Here is a 22,985-nt window from a genome sequence, read left to right as displayed (position 1 = left end):
GTTATGTGTCGAAAGAGAGATTTTGAAAAGGGTCTAGGTGTCATAGTATGGTTATCACCCAAAGAAGAAAGAAAAATGAGCAAAGGCTCAAAAGGGTTACCTACAAAACAATGTTAAGGTGGAATTTTGGTCATGTGATGGATCAAAAATAGCATCGGTTCATCCTCCAAACCAAGATTGGCTAGGGTTTCGCATTCAAGTTCTAGACTACACGTATATATGAGAATTATTCAAATATCTCACCACACAAGGCATCATACTCGTAGAGTAAGCATCATAATCGTAGAGTAGAAAGCTATTCTCCCAACCAATTTGAGAAATTGAACTTAATAAGTTACCCCGAGTCAAAGACTTATCCTTGTAAAGAAAGAGCCAAAAATTGAATCTAATGGTCTCAACTCAAGAGAAAGCTCATCAACCTCCTTGCTCTTTTTCAAAAAGAAAACTATTTTTTAGTTTTTCTCGAAACATTAAATTGCTTGCCAATTACGTTCGAAAATTTTTTTTGAACTTTTGCTCACTCCTAATTTAATCTAGACTCAAAATACTAGGTAGTTCACCTAGAATGTCATGGTCTCATCATCTATCATGGGTGAACTACAATTCGGTTCGACAAAGAAAGTGAACTAAAGGGTCTTGGTGCAGTGGGATCGTTTGGATTGTTACAACCTCTAGCAGATGGTTTGAAATTGATTCTAAAAGAACCAATTTCACCAAGTAGTGCTAATTTTTCCCTTTTTAGAATGATGCCAGTGGCACATGTAGTTCTACGAGAAGTTTTTGAAGCCAATTAACCTCAGCAAGAGCAGAAGCTACTGCACTATACTCTGCTTCAGTGGAGGAGTGTGCAACAGTGCGTGCTTCTTGGATGACCAGCTAATAAGATTTGCACCAAGGTACAGTATATCCAGAAGTAGAGTTCCTGTCATTGATGTCACCTGCCCAATCGGCATCTGAATACATAAACAACCCAGGATGTGTCTTGCTCGTTATCTATAAGCCATGATTTTTGTTGCATTAGAGGTATCACAAGAGTCGCTTAACAAAAAACTAGTGTATTTGTGTAGGAGCATGCATGAATTGAGATAATTTGTTAGCTTCAAAGCTTATATCTGGTCTGATGAATGACAAATATTGAAGCTTGCCAAGTACTTGACGATACAAAGTGGCATCCGCCGGAGGTGTGTCATCCTTTAAGGATAGTGAGGCAGTGGAACTCATGGGAGTTGTAATAGGCTTACATTCAGACATTTTATGGGCAGCAAAAAGATTAGACATACTTGGCCCGAGAAAGGACGATCTCTTCTTTAGTGCGGAAAACTTCAATACCAAAAGTAGTGGAGATGTCCGAGGTCTTTGAGAGAGAATCTGACCGAAAGAACCTGGATAGTTTTCTTGATAACCTCAGAGTTTGATCCAGTGATAATTATGTCATATACAAGAATGTAGACCAATGCTTCATTTTGATGACGAAATAATAGAGAAGAGTCAGAGTTAAGATTTTTGAAAGCCAATATGAAGCAAGAATTGCTTTAACTCAGAGTACCAGGCTCGAGGAGTCTGCTTAAGTCCATAAATTGCTTTCTTTAATTTGCACACATAATGAGGAACATCAGGATGAGCATACCCTCGAGGTTGACGCATATAAACATCTTCTTCAAGGTGTCCTTGAAGAAATACATTATTCACATTCAGTTGGTGCAAATGCCAATTGTGCTGAACTGCAAGCGACAAAATAAGTCTAACAGTAGCAGCTCTTACCACTGGACTGAATGTAGAGTGATAATCCACACCCGGTCGTTGCATGAAACCCTTTGCAACTAGCCAAGCTTTATACCTGTGAACACTTTCATCTGATTTGGTTTTGATACGATAGAGCCATTTACAATCAACAATATTTTGAGAAGAGGATGGTGGTACAAGCTCCCACGTCTTGTTGTTCATCAATGTTTCAAACTCAAGTTTCATCGCTTCTCTCCAGTGTACACTCTTTTGGGCTTGGTTATAAGTAGTGGGAAGTGGTTCAGTTAATGCAATTGCAAGATAATCAAATGCTTGCTTGGGTTTGGTGATATTGTTTTGTGAACAGTAATATGTCGGTGAATGGGTGGTTGTTGGGTATGTGTGGAAGCTGTGGTGGAGGATTGGTGATGATTATGAGATGGAATGGATGGGGAGGGGTTTGGAGTTGGTATAGATAAAGGGGTTGTCGGGGTGTGCCGATTTCGGCGTTGATACTGGATTAGTGGTTGTGTGGTAGGTGGGATAGGTTGTGTGGAGGAATTTGAGCTGGCGGCAGGAATTGGCATTGCTGCTAAAGATGAACCTGGAGATGAACTTGTAGGAGAAGTCGCCGACAATTCTGGAGCAACCTTGATTGGCTGGAGAATCTCATAATCCACTGGAGGCATAGACTTGACAGTAAGGTCATTTGACTCTTTGTACAAGATATTCCACTCTAACTTTGCAATTCTTTTGTATTTCAAAGATGAAAATATATCAGAAAAAAGAAATTTATTTTCATAAAAAATAGCTTCCCATGAAATATATATCCTTTGTGAATTAGGATCATAACACTGGTGGATGTGATGAGTATTAGAATAGCCTAAGTAAACACAAGGGGTGGACTTGGGTTCTAGTTTGTGTTTGACATATGGTTTAAGCCATGGATAACATAAAAAAGTACGAATGGATTGATAATTTGGAATTTCTCCAAATAATCGTTGGTATGGACAATCATATTGAAGTGTGTGGGTGGGCAGCCTGATAATCAAGAATGTGGTTTGTTGACAGGCAAAGGACCAAAATACTGGAGGCATGGAGGCTTGGCGTAAAATGGTTTTTGTTGTTTCAATGATGTGCTGATGTCTACGTTCAGCCATAGCTTCCTGTTGTGGCATGTATGGTGGCGATACAAGGTGCTCAATGCCATTGGTGTGAAGAAATGACTTAAGACCTTCAAACTCACCACCATCATAAGTGTAAACTGAGAGTATTTTTGTATGAAAATAATTTTCAACAAGGGGTTTAAATTTAGAAAAAACTGTTTTGACCTCACTTTTATTTTTAGTTGTGTACATCCAAATGTATTTTGTAAATTGATCAACAAAAATTACATAATATAATTTTTTGTCAATTGACAAAACATGTGATGGGCCCCATACATCACTGAAAATAATTTGTAAAGGCTTTTCGCTCACTAGACTATTCTCAGAAAAAGGGTGCTCATGACTTTTATCAGAAGAGCAGGAATTACAATGATCAAACATTTCAGTATTTGAAACTGGAATTGAAAACTTTTGTGAGAGTGTTTTAAGCACTCTTTTATTTGGGTGTCATAATTTTCTATGCCAAGATTGTTGAGATTCTGACATATAGGATTGGTAGCTCAGATTGCATTGGGATCCTCCAGCAGGCCACTCATAAAGTCCTTTATTCTGGCCTCGTGCCAACAGTGCCCCCGTACTCAGATCCTTCACGAGAAAATCAAAAGGAAAAAATTCTTTGGATATTAGATTATCTTTGCAAAATTGAGACACAAATATAAGGTTACGTTTAATCTCTGGTGCACACAAAGTATTTGAAAGATGAAACTTTTTATTTGAAGCATTTAAATAACGTTTTCTCTCTCTCTCTGGAATACATAACGTTCACAACGTTCACTGACCCTTGACTGGCCGACGCCGACACCGGCGACGGCGTAGGAGTGCTGGAAACTGGTAAGGTTACGTCCTCGCCCCCGTTCTCTCGCTCTAGTCCTCTCTATCCTCTCCCCTTTCCTTTCTCTCGCCGTCTTCTAAACCAACCAACCACTGCTTTCGCCGGTGAGTTAAGGTCACAGTCGGCTCGACTCCGGTGACATAGGCAGCTCGCAGCTCCGGTCATAGGCCACCGATTCCGGCGGGTCCATCTAAAAGATCTGCTGGTTCCGACTAGACCTGATTCCGCCAGTTCCAGATCTGAGTTTGGCGGTACTCCGGCGATAATATCTAGGCGACCAATTTCTGCAATCAGCTTGAAGGGATAAAACATTACAACATTCCAACATAACATGCAAGAAATAAGAAATTGGTCTACACGCGTATCCCGGTGATTTCTAACCTTTGCTATTTCCTCCTTCATATTATTTATCGTATTATCTCCTGTATCTTGACTTGCGTGTCTGCTGTAGTATATTCGTGACTTGCACCGCTCCTTATTATTTGTTTTGCTGTCCTTGGTGCCAGGCCATTAGTGTGCTCTATTTTTCTTACTGTTAGTTTTGTCCTTACCTTGGTTTTGTTTTTTCTCCCTATTTGAGTTTAGTTTTGTTTCTTGATTATTTCTTCTAATTTGTGTGAGCCTTGTATTTCCTGTTGCTGCTTTGTTACTATTATTGTTTATATTTTCTTATATTTTCTTGTAGTAGTGGCTGTGGGCGTTGATAGTTGGATAGGGTCATGTCCGAGGGGGTTGGGGCAGGGGGCTGTTGTGGGGGCGGGGGAAGAAGGAAGGGCGGGGTGGGAGGGAGGCCAAGGTTTGGCGTCAGGGGCGGTAGAGGAAGACGTGATGATAGAGTTGGTAGGCTGAGGGTTGGGTCTTGGAATATAGGGACTCTTCAGGGTAAGTCCATAGAGCTTGTGAAGATTCTTAGAAAGAGGAGGATTAATATTGCGTGTGTTCAAGAGACCAAGTAGGTAGGGTCTAAGGCTAGGGATGTGGATGGTTACAAGCTTTGGTACTCTGAGAGCGAGAGACGTAGGAATGGAGTTGACATCTTAGTAGATGAAGAGCTTAGAGGTCAGGTAGTGGAGGTTAAGAGGATCAGCAATAGGTTGATGACTATTAAGTTGGTCATTGGGAGGTTTACTCTGAATGTGTGTAGTGTTTATGCGCCGCAAGTGGGCTTGGATGGGGAGGAGAAGATGCGGTTTTGGGAGGCTTTGGATGAGGTAGTGAGAGGCGTGCCTAGTTCGGAGAAGATTATTGTAGCAGGAGATTTCAATGGGCACATCGGGCGTTACCGAGAGGCTTTGGTGATGTGCATGGTGATTTTGGTTTTGGGGAAAGAAATGAAGAGGGGGCTATTCTATTGGATTTTGCGTGGTCCTTTGGGCTGGTGGTGGTGAACTCGGGCGTCCCAAAGAAGGATGATCACCTGATCACCTTCCGAAGCGCGATAGCCAAAATCCAGATTGACTTTTTGTTGCTTAGGAAAGGGGATAGGGTGTTGTGTAAGGACTGTAAGGTCATCCTGAGTGAGAATCTTTCGACCCAGCATAGGCTCTTGGTTATGGATTTGGGTATAAAGAAGGATAGGAAGAGAAGGGGTGAGGAGTGTAGACCTAGAATTAAGTGGGGCGGCTTGACGCCAGTGAATGCGTGGGAGATAGGGGAGAAGTTGGCAGGAATGGGGGTGTGTGAGTGTAGGGGGGATGTGGATAATATGTGGGATAGGGTGGCTAGGTGCATCAGGGAGAATGCTAGTGAGGTGTTGGGTGTTTCTAAGGGGTCGGGCCGGGCATCATCGGGAGGATTGGTGGTGGAATGAAGAGGTTAAGAAGAAAATAGAGACCAAGAAAGGGGCGTATGCTAAGTTGGTTGAGAGTAAGGACGAAGAAGAGAAGCGGGTAAACAGGAAAGAGTACAAGTTAGCTAGGAAGGAGGCTAAGTTAGCAGTTACGGCGGCTAAGACGACAGTATTTGAGAGCTTGTATGCGGGGTTACAGGAGAAAGGGGGGAAAAAAAAGTTGTTTAGACTCGCTAAGGCTAGGGAGAGGAAGGGTCGTGACCTCGATCAGGTGAAGTGCATTAAGGGGGAGGATGGTACAGCGTTGGTGGAGGACGGCCACATTAAGAATAGGTGGTAGTCGTATTTTCATAGGCTCTTGAATGACGAAGGGGATAGAGTATTGTGTTAGGGGAGATGGAGCACTCAGAGGAGTGTCGGGATTTTAGTTATTGTAGACGTTTTAAGGTAGAGGAGGTTAGAGAGGCTGTTCGCAGGATGCGAAGGGGTAGGGCGACGGGGCCTGATGAGATACCTGTGGATTTTTGGAAGTTTTTTGGCGAGGCTGGTTTAAGGTGGTTGACAGGATTGTTTAACGGAATTTTCAAGACGGCGAAAATGCTCGAGGCTTGGAGGTGGAGTACTATGATCCCTCTTTATAAGAACAAAGGCGACATTCAGAGTTGCAATAACTATAGGGGTATTAAGTTATTGAGTCACTCTATGAAGATTTGGGAGAGAGTGGTCGAGGTGAGGCTGAGACGAATAGTGTCTATTTCGGAGAACCAGTTTGGATTTATGTCCGGCCGCTCGACGACGGAGGCAATTCACCTAGTGCGGAGGCTGGTGGAACAATATAGGGAAAGGAAGAAGGACCTGCACATGGTGTTTATCGACTTGGAGAAGGCATACGGCAAAGTCCCCAGGGAGGAGGTGCTTTGGAGATGCTTGGAGGTGAGTGGAGTCCCGGTGACATATATCAGAGCACTAAGGACATGTATGATGGAGCTAAAACCCAGGTGAGGACGGCGGGAGGAGACTCAGAACATTTCACTGTTTTGCCAGGATTGCATTAGGGATCTACTCTTAGTCCCTTTTTGTTTGCTTTGGTGATGGATGTGTTGACGCGGCGTATTCAAGGAGAGGTGCCTTGGTGTATGCTTTTTGCAGATGATGTAGTTTTGATTGATGAGACTCAGAGGGGTGTGAATGATAAATTAGAGGTGTGGAGACAAACTCTTGAGTCTAAAGGGCTCAGGTTGAGTAGGAGCAAGACAAAATATTTGGAATGCAAGTTTAATGACGTGAGGCTGGAGAATGAGGTGGTAGTGAAGTTGGAATCACAGGTAAAAGGGATAGTTTTAAGTATTTCGGGTCCGTGATTTAGGGTAACGATGAGATTGACGAGGATGTCTCGCACCGTATTGGGGCGGGATGGATGAAGTGGAAGCTCGTTTCGGGGGTGTTGTGTGATAAGAAGGTGCCGCCCAAGCTTAAAGGCAAATTCTACAGGGTGGCAGTCCGTCCGACCATGTTGTATGGAGTGGAGTGTTGGCCAGTTAAGAACTCCCACATTCAAAAAATGAAGGTGGCGGAAATGCGGATGTTGCGTTGGATGTGTGGGCTGACGAGGGGAGATAGAGTTCGGAATGAGACTATCAGGGATAAGGTTGGTGTGACTCCAGTGGAGAATAAGATGCGGGAAGTCCGATTGAGATGGTTCGGACACGTGATGAGGAGGGGCATGGATGCCCCGGTTCGTAGGTGTGAGAGGCTAGTTTTGGATGGTTTTAGTCGGGGTAGGGGTAGGCCGAAGAAGTACTGGGGAGAGGTGATTAGGCGGGATATGGAGTAGTTACAGCTCACTGAGGATATGACCCTTGATAGGAAGATCTGGAGGACGCGAATTAGGGCAGAAGGCTAGGGTCAGTTTGGGTCGCTAGTGTAGGGCATTACTTGGTGGAGTTATTATTCTTGTTATGATACTTTGTTTCATGCTTTATTACGAATCCGTTTACTTTTCTCTGCTTACTATTACTTGTGGGTGTTCTATTTATGCTATGCCATCTTGTTCCATGTTTTACTATGAATTTGTTTATTATTCAGTGTCTCGAGTCGGGGGTCTATCGGAAACAACCTTTCTACTTCTTTAGAGGTAGAGGTATAGATTGCGTACATCTACCCTCCCTAGACCTCACTATGTGGGAATACACTGGGTTTGTTATTGTTGTATTTATTTGAACATGACCTGTGTGAGTTATAGGGATTTTTTACTGTTGCCCATGGTAATATCGTCCGTACCAGTGTAGTTATCCAGACATTGAAGATTTTGAGAATCAGCAGTCACATGATGCGATGCTCCTGAATCGACAACCCAAGGCATGGAAAAGTAAAGTTTGCTCTGGCTTCCAAGTGATTGTGGGAGCATGAACGACACACATTGGCAGTATGCCCAGTGTGACCACATAACTGACAAACTGGACGATTTTGTCGAGAGGTTATTGGATGCTAATTTAGTGATGTGGCTGATGCATTCATTGGACGCCAATTTGGTGATGAGGTCTGTGCATTTTGTTGCTTGGGATGTTGTGGACGCCATGGTTGTCCTTTCTTATTATTGCTGGGTGTAAAGTTTTTTGGTGATGGTTTTTATGCCACTGCAGCTGTAATTGAGGCGTGATTAGTCTCATTATGTTTGAGGAGAAGCTCTCTATTGAGAAGCTTGTTGTATAGTTCCTCATACGAGATAGGTGTATCTTGTGCTTGGATAACCGCTGAAATTGAATCATACTCCTGTCTTAGACTGTTGAGTATTTTGACCACAAGTTCGTCATCTGGAATAGGAGTTCCAACCATTGCAAGTTCATCAACAACGTTCCTATTCTTGCGCAAGTACTCTGCTGTACTGGGAGAGTTTTTTGTGATTGTAGCCAGAAAGTTTCGGAGACTAAAAACCCTTGTATGTGATTTGTTAGCATACAGGTTATGCAGTGTGTCCCACGTTTGCTTTGAGGTGGAAGTTTTGACAATTGCAGATGTGATTGTAGGATCAACAGATGCCATTAAGGCATTGCGAATCAGCTGGTCTTGGCGAAACTAGAGTTTGTACTTGGGATTGGGTACCTCTTGGTTGTTGAGGGTTACCATTTTTGATTGTGCTGTCAAGGTTCCATCGAGATAGTAGTAAAGATCATGACCGAACATGAAAGATTCGACCTGCGCTTTCCAAATGACAAAATCTATTGGACTAGTAAGTTTTTTAGGGGAGGTTGGGAACTGGGGTTAAATTGCACCAGATGGTTGGTGTTATTAGCAGGGAAATAGAACCACTTGGATTCACCATGGATGCCATAAAACGATATGAAAACTTGAAAGAGATGAGAAGACTCGTTGGAGTTTAGAAAGGCTCGGATACCATAAAGGTTCGAGAGATGAAGAAGTAGTAGTATATGAGACTTGTATATCATCCAAAGTTACATAGACATAAATACAAGTAAGGAACTGCTAACTAAGGTAACTAGATATCTAAATCTCTAGAAATCAGTTAGAATATTTTATACATTTAATAAAGCACAAATAAGGGAGAAAAATCTGCACAATATATTACATAATCAATCATGTCCCAATAGAAACAACTTGCAAATCTATAGGTTGTTTCATGCACTTACAAACATTGAAAGACGGCTCTTCATTGTTCACCCGGAACTTCATCTCACCACATTGAACATCAACTAAGGCCCGTCCGGTAGCCAAGAATAGCCTACCAAGAATGATAGGGACCTCATGATCAAGTTCACAATCTAGAATGACAAAGTCGGTCAGAAAGATTCAACGTTCCACCTTCACAAGAACATTATACAACATACCCTAAGCATCTTGGCAGAACGATCAGCCATTTAGAGCCTCATTGTAGTAGGCTTGGGGGTACCCAAACCTAGCTTCCGAAACACGGCAAATGACATCAAATTAATATTTGGCCTAAGAACACACAATGCTTCTTGAATCTGTACAATCCGATTGTGCAAGGAATAGTGAATGCACCCGGGTCTTTCTTTTTTACCACCATTGTGCTAGACATTATAGCACTGCAATTGTGGGTCACCTCAATGTTTCAAAATCCGTGACTATGAATTTAGCATACCCGTGCATCTTTTGTAAAGCTTCCAACAATGGCATATTCACTGATAAATTGCTAAATTTTGCAAAGAATTTCTTGAATCTTATATCATCTTCCTTCTTGAGTCTTCGTGGGAATAGGGGAGGAATTTTGATTTGTGGCACAGAGACAATCAGAGTTTCCTCTGGTTTTGGAGCATTAGCATCAACCACTTGTGGAGCTTCCTCACTTTTATCCTTTTCTTCAACTACCTTAGGCCTTTCAACATTTGGCTTATTAAGAGTTAGAACATTATCATTTGACTTTTCTAGCCGCTTTCTCTTTCCATTGGCTTGTTCATCACTTCCCCTTTTATTGGGGTTTTCATCAAGATCAACATCTTTACCAAGAGTTCAACCTTGCCTAGTGACAATAGCCATGATGTGAGCATCATTTTTAGTATTAGCAATAGTGTCACTAGGTAATCCACCTTTTGGTCTTGCGTTGAGATGAGTCTAGATTTGGCCCAATTGAGTTTTAAGTTGTTTGATAGAGGCCGAGGGAGAGGTAATTGTTTGATTGAGTTGTGAAAAATAACTTTTCATCTCTCTCAACATTCTATCGCTTCCTTAAACACCCATTAGGATACGATTAAAGACATCTCCACTCTTGAACTTCTCTGGATCAATGAAGCTTGATTCTTTACCCTTGGCTCGATCATGTGGAGGAACGTACCGGTCATGGTCCTCTATCCTTATCTCTGCAATCACGCTCTCTATTATGATCTTTATTAGGCCAATCTCTATCACAATCACCGTCCTTCCAATCACGGTCGCTTTCCTTCTAACCTTGATTCTCACCTTGCCTTTGATAGGTAGGATGGGAACCCCCCATTTGGTTCGACAAAAACCGAATTTCCTCACGAAGAGATTCCGTTTCTTCGTTATCATAAGTTTTAACACTCTCAAAAGCAACGACATTTACTTCCTTTGGAAGAGCTCCCACTACATGTTTGGTGAGAAGATCTAGTTGAGTCATCACTTTAGCCATATTCGCATCTCTCTCTTCGTCCTTTTTCCTTTGTTCTTAACTTATAAAAGATGCGGAGGGATCACCCATGGGCACCTTGGTATCTCTTGTATGCCAACGTCAACTTTGCTTGGTCACTTGATCTAGTAAAGTCTCCGCAACACCATAAGATCATTTAATAATTGATCCTCCGACCGCATTATCGGCTACTCTCTTGTTCAATTGCTCCAACGCCTTATAGAAAATTTGAAGTATTTTTTTTTGGGACCTCATGATTTTGGCATTGCATTAGCTTCTTGTTAAATCGTTGCCAAGCCTTATGTAATGGTTCACCATTAAGTTGGTGAAAGTTGATGATTTATCCCTTAGTTGCAAAGGAGGAATGAACCGATCCAAGAATGCTTCCGTTAGCTCTACCCATGAAGTGATAGATCCCTGGGCAACTCCCCCAACCATAAGACCGCTTCTCCCGTCAATAAGAATGGAAAAGATGCAAACGGATTGATTCTTGAGAAATATGGGCGAGATATTAAATGGAACACACACATCAATGAAGTTCTTCGAGTGTAAATTGGCATCCTCATGGGGTTGACCCCCAAACAATCCTTTCATTTGAGGCAAATGAAGCATCATGCTAGTAACGTGAAACACTCTATTTTTGGCCACCAGTGGAATACAAATAGCACTAGCTCAACCTGCATCTTTGAGGTGGTCATCGTCGTCGAGATGCCCATCATAGGTACCTGTATTGCTCGTCACTAGGGAAAGAACAAAAACAACAAATAATGTAAAATAAACACTACGGCCTACTCAAAGTGACTAAAAACACTACAAATGAAAACTATGTTTCATTCCCTGGCAACGTCGCTAAAATTCGATTACGCTCAAATTACACCTTTAAGGTGTAAGCTATCGTCGTTAATCTAGTAACCCAATGAGAGTTGGGGTCGAATCCTCGAGGAATGAAGACACGGATTTCAAGCTTGAGTGTTACAAGCAACTAGAGGTTGGCACGTAATGCGGTTTAAATCAAACAAGAAAGTAAAATTGGGGGGGGGGGGGGGTTTGAACTTTTTTAGAATTAGTTTTGTCATAGTGAGAATGCAATTTTGAAGCTAGAAAAGAAGATTTTAACCAAACGTGATGAGACTTTGGGTTATGCCTTACAAAGTGTGGGTTCATGCATATGGGTAATTAGATATTTGTCTAAATTTAACTAAAAAGTCATGGGTAGGCTAAATTATGGGTCTTAATGTTAATTTGTCAATCAAACACCAAAATATCACTAATGGGTTCTCTTAAACACCTCATAAGTGTCAGTATTAGAACGATCCATGGCCTCAATCAGTATCTTTACGTCTAAGAGATACAATTAAATGATATGAATAAAGTTATTGTTCACACCCATTCCCTACCCTCATACTCTTTATTAAGGATTATAAGGATTAAGGGTAATTAGAGTTTGAAACCTCTAATTCTTAATTAAAACATGGAATAAATGTAAAACCCATATCAATTAGTTAATTAGGAAGACAAATAAGCAACACCTATATAATAGTCACAACTTATTAAGTATAGCCCCAAGATAAGAAATTAGCTACTCATAGAGAGAGAAATAAGAGATATACCCAAATTCTCCTTTGATCCATTTAATCACAATTTAATACAATATTCAAGCTCCGGATTCAATAAAACTTGAGATAAACTCACTAATTTCTCACTTCGAATCTTACTCTAATGTTCCTAAACTTTAGAAATTACAAGAATGAAGGTTTTGAGCTGAAAAACCCATATTTAGACACAAAATTGACGTTCCATCAAAATTACGAAAATGTCACTGCACTGGTGACCTGTTGGCACAGGTGCCAGTGCATGTGGGTGACCTGTGTACGCTTGCCACTCACCCAGGTGACACTGGTTCTTCGAATAAGCCATTTGCGTGCACAAGTCCATCACGTGCGTACGCAGGTGGCTCCCGACAAGCCCAAGTGAACTTTTAGGCTCATTTTCTTCCGTTTTCGACCTCTAATTGACTCTAATGGCTTGCTCAACTTTATTTTCAATCCTTACTTGCGCAAATGAGCATTATAACACGAGAATAACCTCGAATCAATGGAAAAACATGATAATTCAAGCTTAAAAAGTGATAACAAGTCATCAAATTGGTGACTTATCTGCTAACCGTTGCGATTATGCTCCAGTTTGCTCTTTGTCATGCCACTTCCACTAGCAACCGACTTCGAATTCTCCTTAAGGCATTGTGTTGAGTAAGGATTTGAGTAGGGACTTTATTTTGGGGCTTAATATTGCTGGACTCCACTCCTTTCCCTGGCTCATTTCTCTTTATGCCGAAAGCTTCAGCTCAATCACTTGGACAGAGGGATTTGCTCCACCAACTGCAAGGTCGGTGCCAGAGCGGTATCCATTGCCTTTAAAACAACTAATGAAGGACAAGTGGAGCATTATCTAATAACATACATTGTAATTGTAGGCTTGCCTAGATGGAGTATTACAAACTTGGTGCGATATCACAAGTGGGGTTCGGGGAAGTGGGTGTACGTAGACGTTACCCCTACATTTGTGGGATAGAGAGACTATTTGGATATATGCCCTGGACTTAAATGATAAGTACATTCATATCTAAATAGTGTTACAGTTGTGTTGGATGAAGAACTTGTTCTATTGTCAACACCATGTGGGGTCCACAATAAACTACAAGCAAAGTTAGAAAAGAGAGTAATGATTGGAGGTAGAGAAATTTTAGGCGCCTTACATTTTGGTTTCAGAACAATTGCAAATGCAAAATCGAAAATTTGATTGGTTGAAAAGGACAGTAAGCTTTTACTTTAAATAGAAGCTTTTCGTTTCTTTTTTGATACACCATTTCAAAGAGAGTTGAAAGAAGTTGACAGGCAGTTATATGAAATAGTCTGTAAAGGAAAATAGTGTGAGGGGTGTTATAGTGACAACAACATACCCAGTGTATACCCACAAAGTGGGAGGTTATAGTGAGGTGTCTATAATAGAAAATGGTTGTTTTCATTTGAGTTTGTTATAGTCTTTTGAGATTATCAGTTAAGTTGCTTGGACTCTCCAAAAATGTTGTCGCACCTGTGTCTACACTACTTTTGAAGGATCCAACACGTACCCAATGACATTTTTAAAGAGTCCGAGTAGCATAACTATCAAGTATGTTAATTTTCTCAATGTAGTGATATTGTATTGCTCCTCTCGATTATTATATTTCTCCATATTAAAAGGCTTGGTGTCCATGTTATAAACTTGTTTTTATTATTTAACGTGGATGTTTATTCTTCGATGGGATTATTTCTCACATGAAAACAATTGTCTCAAGATACTTGTTGAAAGTCTATGCACTATCTTATTTTTTGTCTCCATGATTGGTTCTTATTGTTACTAGTGCAGTCTATGGAATCTTTCTTCTAGCTTTTGAATTCTTTGTTGGCTTGCTTCCATTCAGGGTAAATGTAATGGACGGAAGATCAAGCCAATCTTGAAACTCAAAGAAAACTTATTGCAACTACGATCAAAGTAATAAGAGATACTTGGAAGCTGAAAATAAAATTTCCAACATTTTATTGTGAGGTGCCATGAGCACTTTTCTGTTTTGATGGGGTTGCATCAGGGATCAAGTCTTAGTTTGTTTTTGTTTGCCTTGATGATCATGATTGCTTCCATTACTGACTAGAAAGACACCAAATTCTCCTTTAGGTACTTCAACTGCGGTATAGGTAGGAGGAGCTGGTACGGAAAAACCTTCTGTATAAGGTTCGGAATGGTGAATTGAGGTAGAGTAGACCGATGATCCTGTAGTCATTTGGCCGGTTATTGAAAGAATACTTGCATAAATCCCCTCATATAGTTTTTCAATTCAGAAAAAGATTCCCCACATCTCACTGGAACGAAGGCGGATGTTTTGAGGCGGCATATTCAAGATGAGGTGCCATGATATATGCCTTTTCGGATGTAGTTTTGATTGTCGAGACTCGTAAAGGAGTTAATGGTTTAATTTGAGCATGACCAAGACGGAATATTTAGAGTGCAAGTTCAAGGAGAAGACGCATGAGGCTGACATGGTAGTGAAGCTTGATACTCATGCCATCTAGAAGGATAGTTTCAAATATCTTGGGTTTATAATTCAGGAAAATAGAGAGATTGACGAGGATGTCACTCACTGTATTGGCGCAGAGTGGATGAAATGGAGGCCCGCATTCGGAGTCTTGTTTGATAAGAGAGTGCCTCCTAAATATAAAGACAAGTTTTACAGAGTGACAGTTTAATCTGCAATGTTGTATGAGACAAAGTGTTGGCCAGTCAAAAACTCTTCACGTCCAAAAGATGAAGATGACAGAGATGAGGATGCTTCGATGGATGTATGGGTTTATGCGACCTTGACTTAAGAGTCATTAAAAGAAAAGGCAAACCTTTAGAGGTTGGTACTACGAGGGATAAGATGATAAATGAGGTTATTTGAGATAAGGTGGGAGTGATTTCGATTGATGTCAAGATGCGGGAAGCGAGGTTGAGATGGTTCGAACATGTGATGAGGAGGTGCACGAATGCCTTTGTCACAACCCAAAGCGCGACAATCACCCTAAATCGATGAAGGCTTGGGATGACCCCTTATTATTACATTAAAAATGTAGTCTCAAATATAACCACATAAATGAATCCATAATATGAAAGAGTTTGATGAATAACGAAATAAAGTTTGAAAACCAAATCCAGACCTAAGAACCATAATCCAATGCTATCTACAAGCCTCTATTCATAAAACATCCACAAAGTCGGGACCTGACCCTGAGTATGCCCGAAAGAAAAAAAGGGCATCCCGGTGCACTAAAGTTACCGCTATGTGCGGTGTCCGGGGAAGGGCCCCACCACAAGAGTGTATCGTACGCAGCCTTACCTTGTATTTCTGCCAGAGGCTGTTTCCTAGGCTTGAACCAGTGACCTCCTCTGGTCACATGACAACAACTTTACCAGTTACTCCAAGGCTCCCCTTCAAGAGTATGCCAGAAAGAAAGAAATAAAATGCTAAACCAAAAAGGACAAAGAAAACCAGGTCTACCGAATGATGGAAGGCCTACCACTTCAACAGCTGCGCAATAGAGACACCAACGTTGTACAGGGTGACAAGAAAAGCCTTCCGAACCTATATCATGAAACGATGTAGTGTCCAGGATGGTCAGTACGCGAGTACTGACATGCACCTAAGAAGTGGGATAAAATATGCAAATTTATCAAAATCAGTCATAAAACATATATTCAAAAATCATAACTGTAATAGGATGCCGGGATAGGGGCAAGGGACATGTTACATGCTCATTTAAAACTTAGTCTGAACTACGTAGCTTTCACCGTCATCTCTTTGCCCACGGGCTATATGGGTATGGAACTCCCCAACTGGCAGGGCCAGTACATGTTGGCCGCACATACTGAGGGTTAGGCAAGAGTCATTAATAGACTGAGCCATCATACATATTGTCCATATGTTAAAGACCGTTCTCATGTTAAGGATACTATCTGGTCGTCCAGTTAAGGTACGACATCCCTATGCTGGCAAACACAGGTTTCGAGCGTTGGTCACGAGGACTTGCGTCTTCACAGTGAAGCTATGCAATTTTCATTAAAGTCCAATTAAAACATTTTTCACATAACATTGATCATGGAGTCATTCATTAGGCATATTCATAATGGTATCATCATACCAAAACTTGCAAGCCATTCATATCATGCCAAGAAACATTATCATAAAACATTAATGACTCCTTAACCCCATCATTAAAAATCATACCCGTATTCATCATTAAACTGCATAAGAATCTCAAAGCACGTCATGAAATTCAACATTTTTGATATTTCAAAAAGGTGGGGTATCATCTCTGTTCTTCATCTCAATTCAAAGCTTTTTCAAAAGGCTTGAAAATCATAATTTCAATCATTCATAATGTTCAATGTTTCTAGACTTACATAATGCAATGCATTTTTCCAACCATGTTATTCAAATCATTAAAACCCAACACATGTGGTTATAAATAGTTCGTAAGAAGAAAAAATCAATAATGAATATTTGCAAAGACAATTATCAAATCCAACTTAAAGCATCAATGAAACAAGTAAAACAATAGCAAAATTCACACTTTAAGATAGTAATTAAAGTAGGGAGTGTTCAACATGCCTTTTTGACGAAAGGAATTTGGGAAAAGCTTGAATCCTTAATTTTGAAGCTTGAACCCTAGCTTGAATTCAATATGAAGACTTGGATTTGTTTCCTATACCTTTGATGACGAAATTGGTGAGAAAACCTTGAGAAGATACTATAATCTTTGACCCTTTTCTTGGAACTTTAGATTGGAAAATTGGGGTTTTTGGGAGAGAAGATGAATTAGGGATTAGGGAGTGATTATCATACTTTGGGATGAATTTAGGGATTAAAAACGGATTGAGAGAGTTATACGGGGTGAAAGGACTATTTTGTCGTTGATTTAATGTGGGAAAAATATGTTTTTACGTCAGGTAAGGTGGGGATCGCCCCGAAAGCCCAAACGCGCGGCAGAAGCTTTGCCTCGCGCAACCCATCGTACACGCCGGACAATGTCTCACTAAAATGTCCATAAATTTTTGCTCTAAACTCGGATTGACGAACGGTTAGTTGCGTTGGAAAGAAGACTCAAAGAGCTTTAATTTGGTACATAGTAGACCATATAAATTTTAATATTCTAGGAGTAATGGTCGTTGGAAGTTGACCCAAGTTAAAACGTATACTATAACTCAATAGGTAAGAAAGTTCTCAACTCAACTTTGAGCTAGAGGACTTTTATGACTTCAATAAATATCCAAAGATATTCCCACACTAACCACTTATATTTAGATAGAAATCATGGAGTTGGGGTCTATATATGTACGAAGGCCGGGTTCGAATTGTAGCCCGAAAACGCGGGTGTTATAGCCTTAGTGTGGCCCTAGATTAAAAGGTGTGGAAGATGCGAATTGAATTAGGGGAGACGGTTAGCAAAAAGGAGTGTAGCCTTGCTCTGATATGTAGAAGTGCTTTGTTTTGGTGTCCGTGCTAATAATCTTAGTGCTTTGCTTGTAGTGCCTTGTTTTTTCTGGAGTTTTGTAGTATTTGTTGTTTTGTACAGATCGATTGTAGTATTACTTTGTGTAGTTTTGTTTCTGTTACTATTTGGTGTGTTAATTTCTATATTTCTTATATTATATCTTTTTTGAACGGTATATTTGTCTTGAGTCGGGGGTCTATCGAAGACCATCTCTCGACCTTACCTGTTAGGTGGAGGTACGGACTCCGTACTCATACCCTCCCTAGACTTCACTATGTAGGAATATATTGGATATGTTGTATTTATTATTACTCCTGAAAACCAAGTCGTTCAAGTCGTTGTAAGATGAGGACATTAAGTTTTTGTATTTATAAATAATGCCTCAATCCCAAATAGGGGTAGTTTTTTGTGTGTATGCCATGTTTTTGAGTCCAACGAGTGTTTTGTTAAAAGTTTGTCGTTGAAAACTTGAGTTGCTTTTAATACAACAGAGGTCATTAACATAAACTTGACGTTAGTGAGTTTAACAAGTTAAAATGTATTCCCTCAGTCAACCTTTACTTGTTCACTCTACTGCAGCTTTTATTTATTCAGTTTGAAAACCAAGAGATAATTACTACTTTATACCTATTTTTCCTTTATTTTTTAGTACTCCCTCTGTCCGACAATACTTGTCCACTATATTAAAAATTTAAGTTACTCGGACTCGAGTGCAAGTATCCGACACGGCTGCAAATTCGAGAGACGGATTCAGCAAAATTTAAATTTTAAGATTTGGGGTTTGTGGGGGGGATGGGATGCGGCTCCAGATATGTATACGGGTGCTGGGATTTGGCTGAAGCAAGGATATTTCAAATTTTGAAAAATCTTTTAGGGTGTCTTACCAAAGGCCCAATTGCTTCTTTCAAGCTTTGTGGTTTTCCCCCTCAAAAAAGATAAAGAAACTCTTTCAAGGCGTTCGACCAAGTCTCCTTACAGATTGTTGCTACTGTCTACCTTAGAACACAACCACTTGAATTCTTAGTTTTCCTCCATTTGGCCTAAAACATGAATCAGCGAATTTTGACCAAGAAGAAAACTGAAAAAGAGAGAGTCTTGTAGTATTGAAGGTATGTCATTTTTCATGTCTTAGATCTATTTCATCTTTTATTTTACTACAACAACAACAACATATCCAGTATATTCCCACCAAGTGAGGTAGAGAGGTTGTTTCCGATAGACCCCGGCTCAAAATAAAGCAATCTAAGATAAGATGAGGAATAGTAATAGAACAAGATAACACTGAAATTAACATACTCAATGATACCAAAAACAAGATACTCCAATTAACCACCGAAACATACAACATCCTAACTTAGACTAGCCTTCAATACTATTCATCACGTCGAACCTGCACCTGTCTCATGTCGACACGGGTGCGACAACAAAAATGAAGAGTCCGCGGAACTTACCTAAATATAGTTGTCTGTTGTACAACAATACTTGCCCATTTTGGAAAATCAATTGATAATTTACCCAATTCTATCTATTTTACCCTTGCTATTAAATACAATTCATCACTCAATACATTTTCCAAGGCATGAAATTTATTATATTTAAAGGGTGATATAATAAAACTAAATCCTATTATTTTTTTTTAAAGGTGTGTGCTAAGTCAATAGTGGACAAGTATTGTTGGACGGAGAGAGGACTAATTATTTCCAACTCATTTCTCAACAGTTCAGATTTGAACGCAATAATTGGGGGTTATGTAATAAAATTACCATTTTATTATTGCTTGGGGTGTGCCAAATCAAACATGGACAACTAAAAATGGGCGAAGGAAGTAGTTGTTTAAGCACTTGTAAACTTTTTTAGTACCTTCTTGGTACTGTACATTTATCAAAAAAAAAAATATATCTAAAATGTCTCGTTAAAGCTTAAGTAGCAGTTAAGACGTGCCTTCTTGTATTCAGGTACAGTGCTTGCATTTGCCGTGGGCGTCTGCAACAGAAAATGAGCTACGTGAATTAATGCCAGATATAATGTGAGTAGTTTCTCTTAAGTTTGCTTTTGTTATTTGTAGTACCAAGGGTTGCTTTCCTTTCCTGTAACACTTTAATCTTGAGGAATGTACTTGCAGATTTAGTAGTAGTTAGGTTGTGGGAACAATAAAATCAAAAACAGATGAATTTTGAAGGCCATTCAAGTTAAAAAATGACTTGACGCTGCCGTTTTTGGTATATTATAGTTAAGTTCGAGTTTCGTCCCAAAAGGTGTCCGACTTTTGGTGTTAAAACTTTTTACATCTTATGAGCCTTGGAGTAACTGTTAAAGTTGCTGCATGTCATCAGGAGATCACGAGTTTAAGCCGTCGAAATAGCCCCCTGCAGAAATGAAGGGTAAGGTTACATACAATTGACCCTTGTGATCCGGCCCTAGGGTAAGGCTGCATACAATATACCCTTGTGATCCAGCCCTTCTTTAGATCCTGTGCATAGGGGAGCTTTAGTGCACCGTGCTGCCCCTTTCTTTTTAAAACTTAAATTACGAAGAAGATGGATATCCTGGACAGAATTTCAAGCCTCAGTATCATCGTGCCTTCATCAGAACTGGCTTTTGACTTTCCTCTTTAAAGTTTGGGTGCAGATGTGATATATGATCCACTGTGCCTACCACACCTTGTACGAGTCCTCAAGATTCTTTTGAAGCGGGAACATTTAAACTTACATTTGAACAATGGCTCCAAGGACTGTCCACCTGACCGGAGATGTTTCAAAAGTAAAGAAACCAGTTCAGCAGGTGACCTTGACGTTTACGTCAGAAAAGAAAAAATATATGGCAATCCTCATGCTGATCATTTGTCTCCTGGATTAGGACAAAGGCCTGTTGCATATATTGCTTCGGTCATTCGCAGTATTGACACGTTCAATTGTTTCCTTTCGTTGGCAGAAAGAGAGAATTTAATTGTGTCAGACATCACTGAAACGATGAAGCCGCTTGATTTGCTTCCTTATGTAAAATCATACCAGCGGTCTAGCGTAAGGATGTTTAAAATATCATATTTGTGAAAATAAAGCTACTAATTACTATGTAATCAAACAGAACTAAGTCTGCTTTGTTGTAAGAAAAATATTGAAGTAACTGTTATGGTAGACAATTTTTTTTTTCTATATGAGGTATAAATAGGAATTCATATTTATTTAATTTGTTGCAAACTCTATCATAAATCAATTTCTTTTTAATTATGGAGTATTTGACTACACTCTCCATACTCTTGAGCTTCATGTTACTCTTTTCATGTGACGAGGAAAATGTTAACAATAGCATGGTGATTAATATGGCGTTGCATTCTTCCTGTTTTTTGATAGTTGGGATATTTGTTGTGAACAAAGTGACTTGTTTATCTGACTTTTGAACTCCAAGGAATATGGTAGTTTGAGGAACTCAATATTCTTATCGGAAAGAAGTTCAGACACATTGATCTTAATCATCAATATATTATTATAAAATTGAAAACCTCAAAATTAAATAAGTAAAAAGGCCTATATATCCTTTTAAATTGCTTAAATACATACTATACAAAATTTATTTAATAATTAAGAAAGAATTATAATTAGGATTTGTTGTATCCTTTCACGAAAAAGTTGATGTCGAATCTTTTTAGCAAAAAATTCGTAAGGCAACTTATTTTTGAAAGAGAACAAATGAGCAAAAACGTGGAGCTATCACGACTTGTGCTGTCATAATGGTAGCGGTTAGATAACTTTTTTTTTTAAAAGATCTCTTTATTAAGGTATGCACTACACGATATTTTGATTTGAGTCTTGTAAGCCACATGTTGTGGTGGGGAATTTATTACAAGTCGTGTACCAATAGACGATTAGGAAGATGTGAAACCCAAAGGACCCGAATTGCAAGCTTTAATTCACAATTAAAATATTAACCGCTTTACATTTTGGAATATTGCAACAAACTTTACCTTCGTAGGATTATGGATTTTTTCCCCATTTTTGGCTTGGTAAAGAAATGGTTTCAGGAACTGAAGGAGGACTTGAAAGAACAGTTGCAGGCTCGTAATTGAACGCATTCATCTACCTAGTAGTGTGTTGGTGCACGACTTATAATAAATTCCCCTAGCCAAGGTGTGTGGCTTCACATGACTTAAATCAAAATATTTGACCCAAGCCATGTGGAGCTGCGTCTTTGAAAAGAGAGTATTTTTCAAGTATTATTTATTGGTTTGTATTTATACTACATCGCCACTTCATAGTTCTACATTATGCCAATGTTTGCTTGAGTTCAGTTCTCGTGATGGCTAAATGGTTTCTTTTTCTGCTATGGTTATGCTATTGTATATTCTTTGTCATTTCTTTGCATCTTGTCTCTTTTTTGTTTCTATTGATCTTTATGAGTGAAAATAATTAACTCTTTCGAAATGCCTATACATAAATCATCTCATTCCACTCGATCAAAATGATTCAGTTTGCATTTTCATCAAAATTCCAGACAGATTCTGAAGATGCTTTAGAAAGTATAGAGTATTTCCTTTTGTCAAAAAGAACATGATTAATTTAATAGTGTGCCTTTTTGCTTCATCCATTTCCTCCTTCTTTCTAATACAGGGTCATTTGAAATGGTCTTTCCAAATAAAAGTTTATTGCAATATTCCAAAAATTAAAGCGGTTAATTTTTAAGTTGTCAATTAGAGCTTGCAATTTGGGTCATTTGATTTTTAAATTTGCCTAGTCGTGTTGGTACACGATTTGTAATAAATTATCCTAAGACGTGTGGCTTCACATGACTTAAATCAAAATATGTTGACTCAAGACGTGTAGAGCTGCACGATTTAGTAAAAATCTTTTTAAAAAAAAGTTGTTTAACGGCTGCCGTTAACGGCAACACTAAATCGTGGATAGCTAGCTATACTCTTTTGCCCATTTGGTCTCTTTCAAAAACAAGTTACCCTTTTGGCTCTATTGTATAGCCGTTCCTTCAAAAGGAGTATAAATGGTGCAAGAGAAAATTCTGAATACAGTCTTTTGCTGTAAAATTAATAAGTGTGGATGTCCACTACTCAAGAAATTACTTTCACTACTTATCTTCATTATTCTCCTCCATTATGGAAATAACTTCCACCATTCACGACCTTTATTCTTGTAACCTTACACATTCATAAGCTCCTTCATTATTTTAATGGTTAATGTCATATTTATGACAACCTTTTGCATGCCTCTATATGACACTATAAATAGAGGCATAAGAGTTCATATTGTAGACACTTGAAACACTTTTACACTTGAAAAAT

At 39.5% G+C, this 22,985-nt stretch overlaps 1 protein-coding gene across 8 annotated transcripts in view; it reads left to right on the top strand.

Annotated features, from left to right (window-relative positions):
• Window positions 1-20,850, top strand: part of LOC107845320 (protein-lysine N-methyltransferase EEF2KMT) — a 45,543-nt gene extending 24,693 nt beyond the window's left edge. For 5 of the 8 annotated variants that reach the window (XM_016689571.2, XM_047398054.1, XM_016689574.2 and 2 more), the window contains 2 exons: window positions 19,654-19,724; window positions 20,316-20,850. In XM_016689571.2, the coding sequence (XP_016545057.2) occupies window positions 19,654-19,724; window positions 20,316-20,748 (504 nt within the window). In that variant the 3' untranslated portion in view covers window positions 20,749-20,850. Of the gene's footprint in view, window positions 1-19,653; window positions 19,725-20,031; window positions 20,080-20,315 lie in introns of those variants that run through there. The other 3 variants (XM_047398057.1, XM_047398055.1, XM_047398056.1) reach the window with 2 other exon arrangements.
• The last annotated feature ends 2,135 nt before the right edge of the window (window positions 20,851-22,985 follow it).

The sequence above is a fragment of the Capsicum annuum genome, chromosome 10, assembly GCF_002878395.1.
Source record: "Capsicum annuum cultivar UCD-10X-F1 chromosome 10, UCD10Xv1.1, whole genome shotgun sequence".
Lineage (NCBI taxonomy): Eukaryota > Viridiplantae > Streptophyta > Magnoliopsida > Solanales > Solanaceae > Capsicum > Capsicum annuum.
The sequence above is the reverse complement of the archived record's forward strand: the minus strand, read 5'-3'. Positions and strand labels throughout refer to the sequence as shown.